At 39.1% G+C, this 12,020-nt stretch overlaps 1 protein-coding gene across 4 annotated transcripts in view; it reads left to right on the top strand.

Annotated features, from left to right (window-relative positions):
- ESR1 (estrogen receptor 1) overlaps positions 1-12,020 on the top strand; it is a 277,685-nt gene that overhangs the window by 216,279 nt on the left and 49,386 nt on the right. For all 4 annotated transcript variants that reach the window (XR_006889705.1, XR_006889706.1, XR_006889704.1 and 1 more), the window contains one exon: positions 3,022-3,155. Coding sequence is in view for 1 of the 4 variants with exons in the window: in XM_046669218.1 (XP_046525174.1) it covers positions 3,022-3,155 (134 nt within the window). In the remaining 3 variants the exon portion in view is untranslated. The remainder of the gene's footprint in view (positions 1-3,021; positions 3,156-12,020) is intronic.

The following is a 12,020-nucleotide window of genomic DNA, read 5'->3' as shown; positions in this document are numbered from 1 at the left end:
CCCCTGTTGAGCGATAGAGCTTTCAAAGATTCCGCTCTGCTTATATAGAGCTTCCATGCACCCAGATTGCCACAATCAAAGCAAAATGCACCCTGGCAATTGCTTTCTGGATACCCTGGGTAAAAAGGCCAATCTCTTCCTTGACATCTATGGATCTATCAATATATCTTTAGCTAATACTTAAATATAGACTCTACTGTGTGTTGTATGCCATTCTAAGCACTTTATGTAAAAACTCATTTACCTTATGCTTCAATACTGACTCGCGTGAAATTTGGGGAAACTGACATTAGATGTAAGAGATTTTCTTTCTATACCTTTTCTGGGGAATGTATCCCATTGCATTGAATCCATCTTTCTCCTTGTCTGTCTTGCCCCTGTTCTGGATCTTTTTATTAACGAGGCCCATGACTTTCTTCTCTGTACCTTAATGTCTAACACAAAGCTTAGTATATAATGGGCCCTCAATATATCTGTTTGAATGAATAAATGTAGAGCTTGAAAGGAAGGCAAAGAAAATCTTATTGTTGGAATTCTTTCTTCTGATTGGTAGGTAGAGTAATTTGACTTAACAGGTTTGAGTCCTAATTCCCTCCTTTGGAAAATGGGAAAAATAATATTAACCCTGGAGGGCAGTTGTAAGTAAATGAATTTATCAAAAGTACTTAGCATAAGCAAAATAAGTCAGAGGGAGAAAGTCAAATACTGTATGATCTCATTCATGAGTATAAGATAAAAACAACAACAAACAATCACATAGAGACAGAGATTAGATTATTGGTTACCAGAGGGGAAGGGAGCCGGGAGGAGGGCAGAAGGGGTGATTAGGCTCATGTGCATGGTGATGGATTATAATGAGTCTTTGGGTGGTGAACCTGATGTGGTCTATATAGAAATCGAAACATAATGATGTACACCTGAAATTTATATGATGTTATAAACCAATGTTACCACAATAGAAGAAAAAGTGCTTAGCATATTTCAAGTCAGCATGAAAAAGATGGTTTATACCATAAATGGTGTTAAGAAAACTAACTAGCTGCCTGAAAAAAACATTAAGCTGAATTCCTGATCATATCTTACACCAAAGTAAATCCCAAATATTGGTTACACAACTCTGTGAATATGCTAAAATCCATTGAATTGTACACTTTAAATGGGTGAATGATATGATATATTATTATATCTCATTAAAATTGTCATCAAAATAAATAAATCCAGGAAGATCAAAGATTTAAATCTAAAAGCATGTAACTAAAATGGAAAAACATGGAATTAAAAAAAGAAAGCAACTTAAGATTGTTTTTTATAGGTTATTGGAAGGGAGAATGAATTTTTCAAGCAAGACATACTACTCTAAAACCATAAATGAAAAGTTTGATAAATTTGATTATGTTACAGTTAAATGTTTTGAAGAAGAAAATAGCAGAAACAAAATCAAAATAAAAACATGACAAATAAGGAGAAAAGAATTAAAAGCACATAGGGCAAAAGGCTAATTACTGTAACATATAAAGAACTCTTAAGAATCAATGTGAAAATGACCAATAACCCATGAAAAGAATTTGCACAAAGGACAAGAGCAGGCAACTCAGAGAAAGAGCTTGTACCAATTTATTCTCCTACCAAGAACCTAGTGGTACAATATTTGATCTATTTATCAAAATTAAAAACACTTAAGTCCTCTGATCTAGCAATTTTATTTCTGGGGATTTGTTCTATAGCTATCTGTACATGTGTCCAAAGACATAAAAATAAGTCATTGCATGAAATGTTTGTAACATCAAAATACTTGAAATCAAACTAAATGTCAACAAACTAAGAAGTGGTTAAAGAAATTATAGCATTGTGTTTAGTGAAAACCTATACAGCTGTTAAAAACTGTTGATGAGGAACTCCAAAATATATTAATTAAAAACAAAATAAAGCAAGGTACTGGACAAGGTGTTTAGTGTTCATGTTTTAAATTTTTATGTATTTCACAAATATATGTCTGCTCATTCATAGAATGTTTTAACATCCTCCTGTCCCACTCAAACATATCATGTACAGAATTCAGCTTGTGAACAAAAAGATCAATGAATTCTTTTCACAGGTGTTGTTTTATTTAATTTCTGCAGCAACCCTATGGAAAAGATACAATACTTTCTTTTTTATATAGTAAGTGTTATAAACCTTCAGATTTGCTTATTTAATAGTTACAACTATTAATGTTAAATCCTTGATGGCAAAACTCTGTTGTGCAGGGCGAAAGCCTAAACTTTTTATAATGATGTAGGACATCCTTCATCACCTGACCATTTCCTTCTTTCCTAGATTAATATCCTGTCTCCTTCTTACCTCCAGCACACTGTTCTATGTTCTTTTTCATGCTGTTCCTCCTTTCTACATTTATGACCCTCTTCCAATGATGTTCTACACCTCTGCTCATGAAATCCTACATTTTCTTAAAATGCCAACTCAAATGCCACCTCCTAGACAAATCCTTACCTGTCATCCTCAGCAACATCAATAGTTCCAACCCAGCCATAGTCCATGGTTATCACAGTTTCCTTTGTCCTTCCAAAGCACTTCGTACAAGTCTATTAGAACAGGTTATATTATTTCAAGGCCACAAGCATACTGAGAGTAGAGGCTTGTTTTTATTTCCATAACTACAACAATGTCTAGAATATAGTAGCAAATCTGTAAATATTTATTAGAAAAACCATTTACCTGAATCTTAATAATTTTTGATCATCCGTATATTGAAAAACTCTATTTTCAACATGGCAGGTTTGGGGATTGAACAACACATCTCTTTTAAGAATTTCAAATGAAAATGTTTTGTTGATGGAAAATCTTTTTTTGTTTTGCCTTCTAGAATTCAAATGAAGGGTCATGCTTCATGAAGAGAATGGGCTGCAGTTTTTCGTGACAGATTTGAGCCAGTAGATTTTTATGAATGTGACCCTTATCGTGTCTTCTGGAAGCTTTTCTGTCCTTTAAATATTTTTTTCTTTTTTTCCTGTGTTTTTATAGGAACCAGGGGAAATGTGTAGAGGGCATGGTGGAGATCTTTGACATGTTGTTGGCTACGTCATCTCGGCTCCGTATGATGAATCTCCAGGGAGAAGAGTTTGTGTGCCTCAAATCCATCATTTTGCTTAATTCTGGTGAGTTGATAACATGGGAGAATTTAATGCTGGGTTACTGGAAGAAATACTTATTTTGATTTTCAACCAGAGACAAGCTACCTACTACAAAGGCATGATCATAAATTGATAGAAGCAACAGACACATTTAAATAACCCATCATCATTGTAGATCACTTATGGAGGTGGAACCATGCTGATTAAATATGATGGATGAAATTAAAAACAAAACAAAGCAAGTTACTGGACAATGTGTTTAGTGTTCATGTTTCAAATTTTCATATATTTCACATATATATGTTTGGATATGCATAGAATATTTTAACTTTTTCCTGTCCCTCTCAAACATATGCCCCAAATTCAGCTTTGGGGATTAAATTGGGCATTGAATCAAATGGTTTTTTGGTTGAAATATTTACATCCTTTTGCAGATACTGGCCATGTTTTTATTAAAGTGGTACATGTATGTAGACATATGTCTGTTGATACTTATATATGTCAGAAAGTAAGTAGACCACATGACCCTGTTAAGAAATTGTGACCAATTCCAAGCTCCAGATCATAAGCAAAGAGGCTTATTTGAGACAGACCATGTTTCTGGTTAAAACCGATTAGCTGAAAAATGTAATTGGCTCAGAGATAGAAAAACCTGGTCCTAAAACTGAAGAACATGGAATGCAGTAAATTGGTCCAGCTGAAAGGGTGGATTTCATTTGGTCTACAGTGTCTAATTCAACTCTTCCCTCCTATTTATTCATTTGAGAAAGCTTAGCTGAGAGCGGCATCTGTTTTGCGTTTTTTTTGTAGTGAGGTTGGCTGTTGTAGAAAGAGTCACTCCAGGTCACCCGGATGGAAACTATGGCTCAGCCTGAATTAGTACCCTGACTCCTCCCTGCCCCCTCAGTGTTTGGATCCAAGCACTAGATCCCCAGTCTGTGGGCTCTGATGCTCAACAATTGGGTGTCAGCTGCACAGTAGACCCCTAACCTGGACTTTACCCCCATCCTTGGCCCTACTTCTTGTCTTGGACTTCCTTCTCACATAGAAGTCATAGCTATTCTAATGCCCTAGGACTGATTTAGATTTGGTTTCTTACACCATTAGATACAGTTTCAAATTTCCCAATAGCCAAACTATGGTCTGTACTGATCACACACATAGAGCATCAGCACTTCCTCCTCTTTTCCAATGTTTGTTTCTTCCTGAAGCATGCCAATCCCTTCCCACCTCCCCTAAAAATTTTCCACTTTTCTTCCCCACCGATGCTAGTAACCTACATTGCTTAATGGTTTTCATAGTAATCATTCTCACTTATCAACTGATAAATGGAAATCTGTACTATTACACTAGGCAAGGACTGAATTACAGAATGAAGTTCCATGAAAAATAATGTGACGGACACTAAGGAAATGATTACCACTCCATTCAAGTTTCTGGTTTCACTCATATGCATTGTGCTTTTCATTTTAGTCATTTGTCCTGTACACTGAAGGGTCCAGATCCCACAATGGCTCTTTATTGGATGAGTGTTCTGGGAGCAGTGCCACTCGGCTGCACAGTGCCAGGTCCTGAACCTGCTCCTTCTTCTGTGGAAGGCTGGCACATGCTAATGACTTTCATGTGGGCCATCTGCTAACTTCAGGGAAAGCAAGCCTATCAAGTGCTGGAACTTTTCTCCCACTTTTACCAGGAAATAATCCCCCAGGCAGGAAGTGAAATTAGCCAGAGTTGTATAATCAACACAGTAGATGCTCTGATCTTGGTAACCAGAAGTATTTCCTTCAGATCCATATAGCCTTTTCCTGCATTATTGTTCTGTTCCTATGACAGGGTGTTTTTTTAAAAAAAATTATATACAAAAAAGGCAAGACTTTTGCCATCAAAATATTGTATTTATAGACCTAGGGTTTTTTAAGTCCCAGAGGAAAAAACTTTCAGGCCTCACAAGAAAGTCTTTTATTAAAGACTGGCACCAGAGTCTCCACACTATTCCCACTGCAGAGTTTGGACCTCCATCTGCTTCCTCCTCACTTTGGTTAAACCCTCCTCCTCTCTCCATGTTTCACCTCTTTCTTAAGATCTTCTGAGGTCTTTCTTGCTCTTGAAGAGTTGGAACGCTATTTTGGAAATACAAGGCACTGTACACTGATAGTCTACAGCTGTCTTTTTCATGGGATCGGCACGGCAACTCGTCTTTTCTATCAAGGACGATGCTGCCAGCTTGCAAGCAGTAACCGAACAGAAGCTGTCCCTCCACCTGTAAACAGTGAAATCACTCTTCTCACTTCAAAAGCGAGCTATGTTTTGGAAAAGCAGATCTGCTGCTGAGCACAGCTCCCAGTGTGTCATATTGCTCCTGAAAAACAGAATCCAAGAGGACAAGACTCTGAAACACAATGGTATGGTTCTGGGAGCCTTTTCCAGAGTAAAAGACTATCAGTCATATGAGGATTACCTTGCTCAACAATTTTTTTCCCCACAACTGGAAGTATTGATTTTTTCTAAAAACCCAACTAATTCATGGCTCTCATCTGGAACAGCTCTTCACCTGTCATGAGACAAATTAGAGGGTGACTCTATTTCCATGAATGTCTGACAGAAGCCAAGCTGGGAATGATTCAGGAGAACTGAGCTAGCAGATGCTTTTCTGGTCCCTGGGTGTGTGGAGACCTCAGTGTATGGAGAAACCTTGGGTTTTGTGTTGAGCCTCTGTCACCAAAGTCTGAGAAGGGTGTGTTTACACTGGTGTTGACTTTAGGGCAGAGGCAAAATGGGAGTTGAAACATTTTGTGAGGACCTTCTAGGAATGTCTTTCTGGAAGTCTTGAGAGAGTCTCTCAAATGCCAAAATTTCCATGGGAAGCCCTTTGCACAACTGTTTGGGAGTGGGAGATATTTGTTATGATTTCTGCCTCATTTAGAATAATTTATTACTTTGCTTGCAAAAGCCTAGAATCATCCATGGGACCTACACTGTTTGTCATTCCACTCCCCACCAAAGGACAGAGGCGTTCCTGGTTAATCCAGAGATATCTTGGCAAAATCAATGCCAGCTTCAAGGCATTCTGAGAACTAGCTGGACGGAGCTCAAGATTAGGGCAAATGAGAATAGAGCACATGAGCTCAGGGCAAAACAGCTGTGAGGGAGCAGCAGTAGGAGAGAGCGAGGGGGGCTGGAGCCACAGAAGGGACCAGAAAGGAGGTTTTGGGGCTGTTCACAGTATTCCTTGTACCCAATGTGACCTCAGTTCTCCTTCGTTATTCCAGTATTTCTAATTCTTCCAGGCCCAGCTCAGATCTCACCTCATTCAGGAAATCTTGTGACTACCCAAGTCCATAATGAGCTTTACTTCTCTAGACTATTTTAATTCTTAGAACCAGTACCACGCAATCTAGCATTTGGTCAATTGATTAGCTGATTTCATTCATTTATTCAATAATTTCATCCATTTATTCAATAATTCAACATTTACTGAATTCCTACTATGGACTTTATGCCAAATATGCAAAAATGAGTGATACAGTTTTGGAGGGTTTTTTTTCAGTTTTTTTTGTTTAACCTGGTTAGTTCTTTATGCATGTGAATCTTAATTTCTCCATAAACTATTAATGCTTTTTTTGTATTCCTCACCGTCTTTAACCTGTGAACTGAAAACAGGTATTACATCATTCAGTCATTTAATAGATGCTTATTGGCTGGACATGACCAGGAGGACATGGAAAATCCTCATCTGTCCCATGCTGTTCCTACATGTATAAACCTAGAAACTCTAATAAATCTTTGAGTTAACCTTCATATTCCATTGAATAATTATTTCTACCTTTTTTCTGAACCCCTTTCTGACCACAATTCTTTGTATTCCCCAGTAATTCCAAAGAGCCTCGTACACTTCACTCACTGGTAACTTTGTCCAACTGGCTCCCAGAGAGCCTTTGAGACCCCTGACTCCAGCTCCTCTGTCCTCTGTTTAACATAGATCCTCTTTCCTTTCCTGACCCACAAACCAAGTCCCATTACCCAGAAGTCTTTTCGGTGTCTGCTGGATCCCCATGCTACCCTCAGCAGGCCCATTTGTTACTCCTGAAATGTCTTATGTTATAGAAATTTTGCACTGTTGATTCATTCCAATTGATCTTCAGACAACTTTTCTCTTTCAGTTGGTGGAGTAATAAAGAGCCGAAAACCATAGGGTGAGAAGTTAAAGAGAAATAGAATACCAGAAAGAATTATGGCAACATCTCTAAAGTGTGTACCCTGGTGTTCATATAGAGAAAAAGGGATATGATATGGAATGTTGGACAGGTGCATATATGTTAAACATAAACATAAAAATGGTACCAGCTCTTGTCTGTCATCTAGTTCTGCTTTGTTAATATAGCATATCTTGTCATCTCGATGCTTGATGAAACATATGATGCTGAAGCTGATGACATCTGTTTGCTGTTTATGTGTTCACTCTGGTCAGAGAAGCATTTATTTCCTGATTAATTATAACGAGCTTTCATCACAAAGAATATTTCCTCTCTCCAGAGCTGTATTCTTTGCACTCTCTCCGTTAATTATTAGACCATTGTTTAGAGCATTTATATTTTTAAGTTTAGAAATAAGACAATGATTCAGAGTCCCTATATTTAGATGAACGAACATTTTAAAAACATATTGACTGTAAACATTGAAGATCATTAATTCTCAACAGTTGAAGGTTTCTGACAGGAACAGGCCTTGAAAATCACAAATAGGCACATTGTCAGGTATGCCCATTGTTCTCACAATGGAGAAAATTTGATTATGTTATTTCTTGAGTTCTTTGTGATGCCAAGCTTCCTCTCCAGGGAGTCTACTTATTGTCACTAGTTTGAGATAAATGGCACTTCCTAGTTATTGAGTAGGTCATTGTCGTCTTCTCTGTGGCTGACTGGACTCTGTAGGCAGTCGATTCAACTCTTGGAGACTTTCTCTGCTACCAACTTCTCGTGTAGCCTGAAACAAGCCTCATGGCCTCTGTTAATTTCTTGAAAACTTGGTGTGGTATGGACTTTGTCATCAGAGAGGCCTACAATTCAAGAGAAGCAACTCTGACACTTACTTGAAGGGTGATACCCTTTGATAAGCTGCTTCCCTGAGCCTCAGGTGTCAAATGGACATAATGACACCTCACTCAGAACTGCTGTGACTGTTGAAAGAATGGCCACCTAGTACCTGGCACATAAGAGACGCATACAAATGTTAGTTTGCTTTATCCGTACTCTCCAAATACTAAAACCCTGGAAGAAATTTTGTCCCTATAAAAGAAATTGTCCCTTTGAAAGAAATGACTGTGTTCTTCTTAGCAGATAATAAATAAATTTCTGCCTGCAAATTCTGCAGTGGGACTTTGCCCCTGCCATTTGGGGTCAAAAAATAACATTCTGAGGGCCAACCCAGTGGTGCAGCAGTTAAGTTTGCACATTCCACTTCGGCAGCCTGGGTTTTGCCAGTTTGGATCCCAGGTGAGGACCTATGCACCGCTTGGCAAGCCATGCTGTGGCAGGTGGCCCACATATAAAGTAGAGGAAGATGGGCACGGATGTTAGCTCAGGGCCAATCTTCCTCAGCAAAAAGAGGAGGATTGGTAGTGCATGTTAGCTCAGGGATAATCTTCCTCAAAGAAAAATTATATTCTGATGCTAAAAGTGTCCCTCTTGTGAATGGAATAGTCTCAGGCCCCAGACAGAGCGGATTGGGTCCTGCATCTTGGGGCAAAAGGCAGCAGCCATTAAGAGACTAGAAATTTTTCAACATTCCTGATATTAGGAGGAGTTTTCCATTCAAGGAAGGGAGCAGCTGCTTATCGTTTTGAGTCCTCGAGAGCATCAACAAAAGGCGGAGCCATCTCCTAGGTCCTTGATTGAACGACCATTCTGAGCCACCTTCTCTAGGGTCCATAAATCACGTAAATAGGTATTCTTAAGTTTGAATAATGTATGGATCCATTTAAAAAGGCAAAAATGACACAGACTCCCCCAGAGCTGACTTAAAACATTCTTTGTATTGTAATGTTGCTTAAATACGAATAACCATATTTATTATTTAAACAGACAACCAAGTCCCTATGTTTACACCTCTTTTTTTTTTTATTTTTATTTTTATTTTTTTATTTTTTATTTTTTTAAAGATTTTATTTTTTCCTTTTTGTCCCCAAAGCCCCCTGGTACATAGTTGTATATTCTTCGTTGTGTGTCCTTCTAGTTGTGGCATGTGGGACGCTGCCTCAGCGTGGTTTGATGAGCAGTGCCATGTCCGCGCCCAGGATTCGAACCAACGAAACACTGGGCCGCCTGCAGCAGAGCACGCGAACTTAACCACTCGGCCACGGGGCCAGCCCCTATGTTTACACCTCTTATATAAGTACAAAACCAAAACAGCTTCACAAATTAAGTAAAACTAAAAGGCAAACTGATAATAATGTTTTTGCAGAAATTGAGTTGCTGTTTGCAACATGCCTGAGGCAGACCTCTGGTGTGCTGGTCTACCAAGCATTCTGGCGATGACTCAGGTCTGCCACCACTTGCCTGTGTTCAGAACGACCCCAACACCTTTGCTGATGCTGCGTGCTGTGACGTCATCCGGCTTTGGCAAGAACACATCACTTGTATTTCATTTGCTTCTGTTCTGTATTTATCTGAGATCCTTAACACATGACTGTTAGATTCTAAGGTAATCATAAGCATGGTGAAAATGTGTTACTCAGGAAACAGTCTAGATCCACATTATCTAGATGGGTACGTCTCAATAGTCCACACATTTCAGTCATGTGGGGGGTTTTTGAAAAAAACCCCTATGTGGGGACTCACCCCCAGAGATCCCAGTGTAATTGGTTCAGAGCAGGGCCTGAATACCAGTATTTATTTAAAACTTCCCACCAAGATTCAAATCTCACCAGGACTGAGAACCATTGATCTAACCGATGCAGAACATTCTAATATTCACCTCATATTGATATTTTCAAAAGTAGCATTAAGATAAGAGGACAAAATTTTAAAATTCTAAAAGACAATTTAAGGACCTTTGAGAATGTATCTTTAATTCCCAGGAGTATGTGGAACCTAGTTTGAAAACTACTGGTGTGGATGATGAAATTTCAGCTCAGTTACAATAGTTCTCTAGTATGTTCTAAAACTCACCATTCTGCAGACTGTGAGGGAGCATCTTCTTGTGCTCAGAACTGTGCCAGGCACTGGAAGCAAAAAAATCAAAAAGATCTGTTTCTTGCACACATGGGGTTGGGTGGGGGAACAGACAACTAATTATTTCAATATCCTGAGATAAGAGCTGTGATGAAGGTAAGCACTGAGTGTTGCAGAGACATGACAATAGGTCCTTATATGGGGGCTGATACTTCAGCGGAGTCTTGAGGATGAGCAGGAGTCAGAAGAAGGATAGGGGGGAAGTTCTGGCTCCACCATTAAACTAACAGTGAGGGTGTCATCAAGCCACTGGACCTCTCTTCACTGGTTTCCTCAACTATTAAATGGAAATGATAATTCGAAACATTCCTGTCAACTCTATAGTTTTGTTATGATTTGGCAAGATAGCTTAAAAATATAACCAATATCATCATTACTATTACAGTCTTTTTTTTTTCACCCAAGGGAAAATTGTAAGCAATCTAATATCGTCCCAAGATTTTGGTGTCAGGATCTCCTTGTTCTCATCAAAGGACTAGGACAACACTCAGGCCCCATATTTGGAAGGATCTTAGGTGCTCTCCCTCTGCCCCTATGCCAGACGTATGGAACTATAATCTAAAAGTGTGTTGACTCTTGAACTCAAGAAAAACATGGGAGAACAACAAAACCCCACTAATTTCTTGAGCTCAGAAATAAAATAAAATATTGGTTTGTAATGGATTTTTCTTTCTCCACATGCTACTCGTTGAACAAGGAGAAGCATAATAGAATATGTATGCTTCCTGAAACATTTCATTGGAATGTCAAACTGTCCTGATGGGTTTTCACTCCAAACCAAACACTCCTGCCCTTAGTTGCAAGACCTTCCTCTGGGCCCAGCCTTTCACTCATGGCCCCATGGCTACATCCAATTGCTTCTCTTGGTTGAAAGAAAGATGGAAAAGCAAACTCCCTGCTCTGAGTTCTCCTGCCCCTCCCACAGACGGTGTCATGGAGCTTGCGTCAGCTTCAGCCTCCTTCAGCACTTTCCCCAGAAGGCATATGGCTACTTGGGTACATTGAGGTAGACTGAGGTTGTATTGAGGTTGTCTCAGCTCTGTTTTCTCTGAGTTTTTGATTTGCATCTACTTTTTAGGTTTTGTTGTTCTTCTGGCATCTAAGAAAGACAGCAATACCCCACTGAACTGGGTCACATCCGAGGGTTGATAAGCTACTATTTGTTAGCTTCACTACCTGTTATTGAGGACTTGTTACTTTCCAGGCATTGTTTTCAGCACTAGAAATGCAAAGTTGCCCTCAGTTGCCTCATCTGTCAAATGGGAGAGAGTAGTAGGTCCTCCATTGTGGTTTCCGTGAAGTAAGGCACCCGGGCTTCTCCCTGGCACCTGGGGACTGCTCCATCAAGGTGACCCAATGGTCACACCAAGAGTGATGGTAGCAGTCGTCATTAGTAAGGCAGTTCCTATCTCAAGGACCTCATGATCTGAAGATACAGACAGACATGAAAAGAGAATTATTCTTTTTAAAAATAAAGTTATGATTACAGAAAATGATATCTTCAATTTAGATACTTTAAGAGTACAAAATATATTATGAAGGAAATAAACAACAAGCCAAAGTTAACCAACCATGTGGGTGTTTTGATGTATCTTATTGCAACATAGGGTAAGGGCAAAGAGCAAAGGACTCCAGTTCCACGTTCAAATCCCCTTTCTAC

Source organism: Equus quagga, chromosome 8, assembly GCF_021613505.1.
Source record: "Equus quagga isolate Etosha38 chromosome 8, UCLA_HA_Equagga_1.0, whole genome shotgun sequence".
Classification (NCBI taxonomy): Eukaryota; Metazoa; Chordata; class Mammalia; order Perissodactyla; family Equidae; genus Equus; species Equus quagga.
This window is presented reverse-complemented; position numbering and strand designations above follow the sequence as displayed.